Source organism: Lissotriton helveticus, chromosome 7, assembly GCF_964261635.1.
Source record: "Lissotriton helveticus chromosome 7, aLisHel1.1, whole genome shotgun sequence".
Classification (NCBI taxonomy): domain Eukaryota; kingdom Metazoa; phylum Chordata; class Amphibia; order Caudata; family Salamandridae; genus Lissotriton; species Lissotriton helveticus.
Genome location: NC_136068.1, coordinates 977220662 through 977231450, shown reverse-complemented (window position 1 = coordinate 977231450; position 10789 = coordinate 977220662). Strand labels below are relative to the sequence as shown.

Genomic DNA, 10789 nt, shown 5'->3' with positions numbered 1-10789 from the left:
GGTTCATTTAGATGATGCGGGAAGCCGGAATCAATTTCTTCAAGTTGTTTCTATTAAAAGTTTGCAAAAACCAAATTTAGACCAAAAAGTCATTAAAACTCTTTCATGATAAATACATTCACCCAATTTGTAAAACACACAATAGAGCACAAATAATCAATTTGGCCGTTTTTTTGGATGTCTTCAATCTGAGCCTGTTTCTCATGCCTACTATGAATAATTTGGTGGAAACAAAAGAAGTGGAGGTTTGACAAAGGGCGGCCATGGACCATCAACTGCTTCCAAGCATGACTGAGCATATGCACCAACATCCATGGCCAGGCCTGTATCAATAACGGAGTGACAAAGGTTTCTCACCCAAACAACTGGCAACTGTCAAATGGTAATATCAGATTAATCAGGAGTCACAAGCCCAAGAGAAAAACATCACTGTTGGAACTAATCAATTTGTCTCTGTTTACAGATGGAACCTATGGGACTCCTTTAGGGGTGTGGCTTAACGTGGCTTCCGCCAGATACAGGTGGATGCCCCTTCTGCCTAACCCTCACTGTCGGGAAATGAAATGGTGCCAGAAGACCCAACCTATTTAAGACACGCCTTCGAACATACGATCTTACTGCTTTTATGCTCTCCTGCTTTGCCATGCTAACCATGTTGATACCAAACCGGTAAACTGAAATAATGAACTTCAATGCGCTTTACATGTTTGTAATCAGAAACTAGAAAAATGCCAAAAGGTCTGCCATGCCAGCAATGCGGACCTGCAGCCAATTTTATATTTCCTGGTGCGGATTCCGCCAGGTTGATAGTCGCAGGTCTGGCAAAAAACTCAGGGGCTTATTCACAATCCCTGAGAGCCGCAAGAACGTCACTTTTTTAACGTTCTGGTGGCGCAATTGTTAGAGCATTATCTACGAGGCCATGAAAAGCCACCCTGCATGGCTTTTTATGGACTCGTAGATATGGAGTATGGCAACGCAGCGCAAGTCGCTGCGTTGTCTCACGCTGCGTCAGGGAGATGGGCAATGGGCGTGGCAGTCGGTGTTCCCACTCAATGCCCATGGTATTTGACACCTTTGCACAATGGAGCTAGGGTGCCTGCTTTGGTGCTAGGCATCAATTTGTGCACTGACACGGGCAGAAAAGAAAGGAATGCACTGATTTTCATTCATATGGCGCATTCCTGCCCTTTCAATTTGGAATAGGGCTGCGCAGCAAAAAGACGTGCAGCACTGCCTTACGCCAAATCTTTGTAAATGAGGCCCTCAGTGGAATCACAGCTAATGCGGGTAAATGATGCCTTAGATCTAAAATTAATATCTGCTGTTAGTGGCTTTGATGAGGTGGATATACTATAATATCAGACGTTGTTGATGTTGGAGAATTATTCCTTGAAGTGTTCTCTTGTGTGTTTTTTTTATTTTATCAACTCTACTGCTTACTATTATTTCACAGACCCAACTAAAGGCTGACATGCGCAAATACCTATTGTATTGCAACATTTATATAGCGCATCCTACCCCTATTTGGGTAGCTGAAGCGCTTGCGTACATAGAAAGCACGCTATACTGTAGAGGATGTGTGGTTGGAAGTGAGTTGTTTTGATCCTATGTGAGAAGTATTTACTTGTCATGCTTGATGACCACCAAGGTGAGGTTATCATGTTATGGGTTGCAGCGCTTAGAGGTGTGATGGATGTAGAGTGTGGGAGAGAGGCACGCAATTTACGGTTTTCAGTAACCTGGAGCAGCTCTTGCAGGTCCCTTTACAGCATTTTTTATGTTTATTGTCTGCTGAGCTGGTTACTTCACTGGGTGGTCCATTCTAAGATATTTTGTTTAAAACATATTGCCCAGAGCAAACAGGGAGAAACGGTGGAGAGATCTGCTGAAATAGACTTTGTTAATATCATCCTGTATTTGATTCTTAATGTGAGACGTCAAGAAGTGGTCAAAGCATGGGACTTGTTGGGATCTGTAGTGGTGGACTAAAGGAATTTCCTTCATTGCCAAGTGACATGTGGCATATATCCTCAGTAATTCCATGCCTGTTCAGTTGATGATGGGTGGTATATTGCTGTGAACTATTACACTACTAGTGTAAGAGTGTCAAGCGGTGTAAGGAAAATTATTATGCACCCTGTATGAATTACAACTGGCAGACTGCTGAGTGTTTTGTATTTGTATTAGCATGAGGTGTGGGCTATTTGTAGAAACACAGTAACAGGAATTAACCCCTTCGACGCTGATGACGAGCTGGGCTCGTCATGAGGTAGCCTCCTCGCACGCTCATGACGAGCCCAGCTCGTCACGTAACATGCGATTTTAAAAAACCCAGCGTACGGGCGGAATTCCGCCCGCACACATGCGGTTAAGGAACACATGCATATTGCCTAGGGTAAGCTGACCTCAGAGAGAGGAGGCATGCAGCGGGTGGAAAATAAATAGAGAGTCATATGAAAGAAAAGGAGAGGTAATATTTGGAAGCTTTAAATCAAGGTCAATTTTCATGGGATTAGAGATGAGGCTTTTCTGAGATTGCATGCAGGCTGATGATTGTTAAACTGTTGGAAGACATAACATTATTTGTATGTGAGGCAGTGCTACATTAGGAGGCACTAGAATCAGGCGAACAGTCTGTCCCCTGAAAAGCAAGAACAGCTGATCATGGTGGCTAGGGAAATATGGAGCACTTTAGGCTTTGCTCAAATGCAGCAGTGACTTCATGCTCATAGTAAAGTCAGAGAGTATACAGGGCACCACTACAAGTAATCAAGTAAAGTCAGCAGCCTCGCAAAGAAATTATACCCCAAGTGGAGAGCTTGGGGCTCTTTATTTGCTGTAACACACAAACACAGAAGACATCTCTGTTATTGCAGTAACATTGCTAGATTTCTGCTAGAACAATGGACCCTCCTCACCAATAGACATCCCACCCAGTGAAGTGTATTATTTTCCCCACAGCTTCCACCTCCTACAGGTTGTAGTCTGGAAAAATCATTGACATCTCACAAGAGTTTGAATTGCTACCGGCTCTCTCCCAGCCATACAGGCATGTCGGAAAATCCCCTGATTTCATTGTCAATCAACGTATCTCTGGGTGTGACCCATGATCAGTCCAATTAATGGTTCTGTTTGACAAAGTCAGTGATACCACTTTTATTTTCATGGTACAATGCAATCTAGGGTTTATCTATGTGCTTATGTATCATATTAGGAACAGTCCCCTCAATGTATGAAAATGTGGAAGAAGGGTTTTAATGTGCTTTCTGATTAGACAATGCGTTTTCAAAATTTCACAAGCCTACCAACTGGCTTTTAGTCAATCATGCTATTGGCACAAAGTGGTGTAAGAGCAGGGGAGTGACATTGTGCAGCACAGGTAATTCATTTTTCTCTTCTGTCGGCCATTGCATATTCCATCCATTTCATCATATATTTCTGGCCCTTTCTTTCTTCCTCATTAGTGGCAACATCTTTTTACCATCATCAGAGATGTTAGTCCTTGTTAGCATCATCTCCCATTCTCTTACTGGATTTAATCACTTTGAGATCCCATCCGGTTGGGGTCCCCTCACTCTCTGGAGCCAATAACTCTTCTCACTCCTTCTCTCTTCCTAAACTCATTGCATGACATCTCGATTCCTCCAGCAATCTAAGGCCCTTTCCATCTTTTCAGTCACATGAGGATCTCTCCCTCTTTCTAACCAGCAGAAGGTATCTCAATATTTTCAGGAATCACATGGTTCGGTCTTTATGGAAGCCTGTTTAACATCAGCAAACTTTTTCAAAAGGACTAGATGTTTTGAAACCAATTGCATCTCTTCCCTGCAATGACAACCTGTCATAGCCAGGATGTGTTAGAGGATGTTGGCTTTTCCATTTCAACAGATCACATCTCTCCAGAATTGAGTTCAGTGGCAACCAACAATATCGTGAAACAGAGCTTAATTTGACCCCTTGCCTTCTGGTGCCCAGCTCCGGCACTTAAATCTCAACACCGGCACTAATGACAGTCCACCACATGGTGGCACAGTCTGTCTGATTTCGAGATGAGCACAACAACAGCGTTTAATAACTGAATATATGTTAGAAATGAATAACTTCTGCTGCCACACTATTCGTACAGCTTTGGGTGGCCGGAAATGTTCATAGTTGTAGTCATTTGTGTGATGGTAAGTAGTTGTTTGTTCCTGTCATTGGCAGTGCTGGCAAAGGCAATGGGTGGTGCAAGCTGCAGTGGGCTCATGAGAAGGGCCCAGGCACTTACTTCTTTTTTTTTTTTTTTTACAAATTAAGCACCACGGGGCACATGCATCAAGATAAGGAATTGCGATTCCTTAATAACGATTTATAAGGAATCGCTATTTAGGAGTCGTAATTCCTTATTTATGTAGGAATCGCAAAACAAAGTGCGATTCGCTATTAGGGAATGCATGCCCATTCGTTCCAATGGGCCTAGAGGCCCATAGGAATGAATGGGAAAGCATTCACAATTTGTGATTATGAAATAGGTAATCGCAAATTGCAAATGCAATTTCAAGGGTGCTAGGGGGCCTAAGGCTCCCCTGATGCACCCCCAAAACAGGTACGTGTGCACATGTGGTGCATACACATGCCCTAAGGGAATGTGTGTGCACACCACATGGCACTTTGAAAAATGCAATTTTGTGAATTTTTCAAATGCTTCATGCATTGCATTTAGGGAAATACAAATTGCGATTCCCTACTTGTATTTGCAAAATAGGTAATTGCAAAAATCGCGATTACCTATTTTGCAAATTCATTTTGGTTTGATGCATCGGAAATGCCTTTATAACGGTTGCAAACAGACCGGTAAAAAGCTTGATGAATGTGCCCTTAAAACTCTTCTTCAATACACTAGCCTTCATTGCACACGTTGCAACCTGTGGAGCAAAAAATTGGTAGAAGAAACTACCTAACTTGAAAGTCTAGTCCAGTTCCTCCACAGCTCAGCAGTAAGCAGCACCTTTTATTCTTGTTAAAGAAAAAAACTTTATCCTAACTTTATTTTGCCTTTTTCATTGATTTGGCAGCTTACATTCGGACGGGTTAGAGGCTGTATCAGAGTATTAGGAGCTTTGAATGTCCCCCAGAATAATGCAAGGCATTCAAAGAAGAAATCCAAGAAAAATGACATTGCGAGGGGTTTCAGTGCAATTTGGAATTATTCAAGAAATATCTTCCTGCACTGTCAAAAGTGGCTTATGAAAAAAACATTTCCAACAAGTCTCAGTATCTCAAAAAAAAATTTGTAAGGAAAAGAATTACACTAATCGTGGGTCAACAGGGAAAACTGATAACCCCAAATACCAAATACTCATTAATTTTAAATACAATTTCAATGGCAATTGACAGCACAATTTAGATGTCATAGTTTGAAGTTCATATTAAAATGGATCTGTAAATGACATCAGTTCATAGAAGCTGATCCCCTTTTATTCAGAGGAAGGTGATCAGTCTGTTCTATTTTCACACTCTTAATGCACTTCTCTCACACAATAACATTTAAACTGATATTATGGTGACTGTCTAATTTGCTCTTCCGATACTCCAGTTTGTAGATTTTAAAATCACCTCTGGGAACCAAAGGTTACTTGAGGGTCAGCCATACCCTGTCGTGGTGTAGGAGTAGTGGGAGAGAACTCCCAGATAATTTTTTCAAGGTTAGTAGAAATCCTCTGCACAAATTATTTTTATTTAGTCTCCAAACCTACAAAATGAAGTTCAAACCACCCTATTGTTCAACAAAAATGTAGAGGAATGGGAAACCCAATGTACAGAACTGACATAACCGTCTTTCTCCTACCATAGACAGGTGAGTTTTCCTTTCAAAGGATTTGACTCAACAGAGGTGAATGAAAGCGAGAACAATAGAGCAATTGCCTGACAATGGCTTGACACAAGACAGCTTATGTGTGCTCTTCTTCTCATCACCAAATCTGTTTTATATGGACTGACCTTTAACTTCACAAACTGACTTGGCTTGGACATACATCTATTACTAACACAGTGACCCAACACACTGACAAATGATCTGTCATCCTACGCCCAATAGCAGCTCCTCCAATAATGTTGTAAGTTACATTGTGAGGAATCGGGTCAAAGTTTGCAAATGAGAAGGTAGTTGCAGGGTATTCTAAATGTAAACACTGGCATCACCATTTTGATACAGTCACTTAATAGTCCCTTGGCAGTACTATTTGTCCACAGTATCTAAGGGTATGTTTTGTGCTTTTTATTAAAGGCCATTTTCTTAAGAATATTCAGAGAAGTATATAATGAGTGGGTTTCTTGGGCTAACAGAGATTTTAGTTTCACACTTGGCTGGTGGGAAATTGAAGCTTCAGATCCCCATGACACATACACATCCCTATGTTTTCCTTTGTGTTCTTGTAATGTACAAACAAACAGGACTCAAAATTGAATGATAAACATAGTTCGAAAATGTTACCTGGATCAAAACAGTTGTCTATGAAGAAGGAACTATCTTCTCAGAGGGTGCAGGGCTGGAGTCAAAAGCCAGATTGTCAGTTCATAGTGGGTGTGATGGAGTCCAAGGAAACACCCACTTGGACCTGCACAGTGGGTCTAAAGAGAGCTCGGGGTGTCTGACAACATCCTGGATGGTACATTTTGCAAGAGTAGACCAGTAACAGCTAAAACAAAGTCACCAAATATAGGGACATAATGCCACAGACACTGGGACATAAATACAACATTTCTTTACAAGACTACCCCGCCCCATCTCAGCCCCGCCACATGAAAACTGTTTTTTTCAATGGCAATACACCAGAACGTCTGGAACTGACACTATGTAAAGATGTATTCTTTCTCCATTTCAGGCACAATGTCTCTTGCACCATTACATCATGGATTCCTCCTCCTCCTCGATCTCCTTGTCAATTTCAATGGCCCTGTTTTCATAGCTAGTGATTCCCCCATACTTTCTCATATGAACCATGAGGGGCTTCGGGGATTGGCTGCCGGCGAGGGTGTTCACGTACAGGCCGGTCCTGTTCTCCTCCAGAGAAGGCCCCCAGTCCAGGGCAGGTCTACTTGCTTGTCGAATTCGCTGTTGAGATGAAAATTTGATTTGTCAGATTACTTGGTGTACTTGAAAAAACATCAGCATTTTAAACAGTCTACATTACTCAATATATACTGTCTTATGCAGCTATTTCTGTTGTTAAAAATGACTAGATAGAAAGTAAAAGTAAATTACATGAGAGTCAATTATTTGGCTCCATCCAAATCCTTCCTTCAGCAAACCTTACTACTTCATTGACCTAAGGCAGTCCAATAAGAGTTATACTTCAAGGCATGTGTATGACCATCAGTAGAGAACATGGAAGTTAAATGCACGTATAACAGGCATAGGAACTTTGTACTGTGGTGGCAAGGATCTGTCAGGTGTGGTTGGCTTGGTTTCAGTTTGCATTTGAGGTGTGCCAGCTACGTTCTTGGCAGAGCACCGGATATAGTTATCCTATTGCTTTCTGGCGAAGCAGAAGTGATGATGGAATTGATAGGGATGAAAGATAGAGGTATTGGAGAATGATTCTTGTCCAGTAGTGGTTCAGGCTCCATGAAGCAAATGCATCAGAGGGTAAGTCGTGGGTGTATGATGCTCCAAAGAACTTTTAAGGCTGATGAATGGGAAGCAGGTAGCACCGTTATTGTGGAAAAATACATTATTGAACCTTGTTCTTATATGTGCATCAATACCTTGCTGATATCCAGGAAACAAACCCACTGCTTTTTGTGGACCTGTGATTTGCTAATAGGTTCAAACAGAAAGGGCAAATAAGTTGGCAGCTGAAAAAGTCAGGTGATCATTACAAAGATTCAGCCCAGAACCCCTCAAGTAGACCTGCAAGACTGCATGGTACCAGGCTGGGGAGAAAGACCGGGCTGGGCCTGCAAAGCATTTAGAGTCTAGACTTGGGAATGATAAGAACCAGGGCAGCTACTAAAGCCGAGAAGACAGGCCCCTCGTAAGGTGTCACTCTAGGTGCCCTGGAAAGACACACGGCCAGCTTAGCACTTGACATTATCAAGGAATCCTCAGGCCCTCTCAGTCTTCATGGAGTCCCTGAATGCGTCGGCAGAAGAGTAGACCCATATATTCTCAACCACATGGGCAGAAACACTCACTAGATCCTTCCCAATGTATTGATTGATGGAATGTGTATAACTCCTTTGCAGGGCTCTAGCACTAATCCCACAATAGTTAGCATGGATTACATTGTTGGCGACAAGATTTTTAGAGTCAAGTAGGGTGCTGCATGACACCCTCCGAAAAGAAGATACCAGTCCGTAAGATCCTGCAGATCTCCTCACTTTACAAGTCAATGATTGGATTCAGATATGTGAGTACGTGTTAACGATGATTTTTAATGGACTGTCAAAACTGCGCTGCAATGTCATTGAGTTGGGCATGGTGGACGAAGGTTGCGGAGTGCAAACATACTACCAACCATTTGAGAGGGTACAACCACGAAAAAGTCACAAATTCTGGACAAGCAACAGACATGCCCTCTCACTGCTGAATGCACAGGAAAGGCCTTAGAAATATACCATCCACCCGGTGGAAGCCGTTACGAAGTTCCACGGATAGCTGTGTCTGAACTGAATTGCAAGTATGAAGGTCTAGACAGAGCAGAGATTTCACATCCCCAACAATAGCATCCGCCACTGGTTAGCCTGCGCTCACAAGTGCAGGCACAACCTGAAGCAGACGTAGCTGGGCACTTCAGGGTATTTGGCCGGAATATTTCTGTAAACCTAGATACCCACCCAAAAGTCGCAGGTGCGTCTAGATTATCATAAATGATTCACATGAGACTTGCTCATAGTCCCTTTTGCAGGGTACTTTGAAGTCAAGAAGACCAAATAAATGTTCTGCAACTTTTCTAGTGGTCTAGAATGTTAATGACTGTAGATGTTACGCTGGTAAATTTTGTGGTCCAGTCGCTCTACCGCTGGTATGCTGGCTCTGGTTGTTTAGTCAAGAACTCATTAAGATTTGTTTTAATCAATAGGGTACTCTGTGTATGAAACAAGATGGTCAGGAGGTATTGATAATTACTTCACTTACATAACACACTCAACTATTCTTTTTACTAGGGACCGACAGCGAACTTATTAACACTCAATGGTAATTGTTTTAAATTCCTCACAAGGATGAAAGGTAGAGCGAAGTTGTTGGAATTTGAACCAGTGACTTTCAGCTCACACAGAAATCTTTATAATGGATGCATTAACGGTTGAACTATGTATACTGGCATCCTGATTGTGACCAAAGAACCTATAAAGTGGATAATTGAACCAGTTCCTACACTGTCTTGAAACAAACAGTGATGTTTATCATTCAATGGACATTAGATGGATCCAGTAATGAACCATGAAACGTGCTCCATGTGAAAAGACACACGTCCTACCACGAGCAGGAGGAATTCACACTGCTCCTTGATGGTACGAGGAGATTACGCCTCTGTCTCCCCAACATGCTAAGCTAGATGGCTTAGTACAAGGAGTGCTACTCTCCATATCCCAAATGGGAGAACAAAATCTCCTTTAGGGTAGATCTTTGTTTTCTTTGTGGCACATCCAATGTATAGCTCCTAGAGACAGACTGCCAGAGGACACAGGCGCAAGAAGATCACACCTCAAGCAGGACATGGACACATCCAGTCCTCTGATATGATCTTTCCTAAAAATACGAAAGTCAGGATGGTCAGCAAAAAAGAGGCAACAAAACATTTGCATTGAAACTTGGCAAACTTGGCAAAATACAGAGATTCTAACTATCTGTCAGGCAAGGAATTCAAAGCAACATACAGCCCAGATATAAAGCACATCTCTGTATGTCAGGCAAGCCAGTCACCTTCAAGACATTGCCCAGTGAAAAGGAATCTATCATAGAAGCTAAGAAACGACCTGATAAAGAGTGTTATGCAGCCCTACTTGGGGCTGTGTTTTTTGGGGTTGCCAACTACAGGAGACTGGCTAAGGGGAAATCATTCTTTTGAAGTTAGATTATTGTCTAGCACTATTCACTGCACTTAAAATGATACTGAACATTCTTGAACATGAAAGTTGCCTGAGATCTGTTTGTCCTAGATTTCGAAATGGATTAAGAAGAGATGGAACCATATACGAATACCTTAAAATGTCTCAGGCCCTAAAGGGAAGCTTGATCAACCTTGGTTGTACCATGTCCACTCTACCTAGACCACATTAATCTTTGAGAACCTCTATTCAAACCTATTGAGAAACATCAAAAATTAAACGCCATCCTTAGAAAAAGTCAAATCTTGGTCTTGGGTTAGATATAAACTGAACAATAAACCCAATAACTGTCCACTGAGCAGCAATTCTTTTTAATTAAGGTGGTCATTTAACGTTTCGCTAGCCATCTACCACCCAGCTGGTGCAAGTGAGTTACTACCTTCACACCCTAACCATGGCCAGTCCACTGAATCTAATGTTTCCCAGGAAAGAGCTTTTGCATCCATGGCAATAGCTGATCTTTCGGACAAAAAGAAAAAACATGGCAAGCCTGCCATGCTGACATGAAGGATCAGTCCTCACTTTTATTATTTTGAGGACAGATATTCACAGCTGGGTCTTTATTTGGAAATAATATAAGTGATGTCCTCCATGTGCTGGGAGGATTTCCCTAGTGTGTGGAGGACACTGATGGACCTTTTCTGCTAAAGACCCTCAGAGTTGACTTGGAGGACCTGGACAGAAAAGACTGTTG

The 10789-nt window shown here is 42.1% G+C and overlaps 1 protein-coding gene across 4 annotated transcripts in view; it reads right to left on the bottom strand.

Moving 5' to 3' along the window:
- Positions 1–2796: 2796 nt before the first annotated feature.
- SLC6A7 (solute carrier family 6 member 7) overlaps positions 2797–10789 on the bottom strand; it is a 454425-nt gene continuing 446432 nt past the window's right edge. For all 4 annotated transcript variants that reach the window (XM_078653584.1, XM_078653587.1, XM_078653585.1 and 1 more), the window contains one exon: positions 2797–7096. In XM_078653584.1, coding sequence (XP_078509710.1) covers positions 6887–7096 — 210 coding nt within the window. In that variant the 3' untranslated portion in view covers positions 2797–6886. The remainder of the gene's footprint in view (positions 7097–10789) is intronic.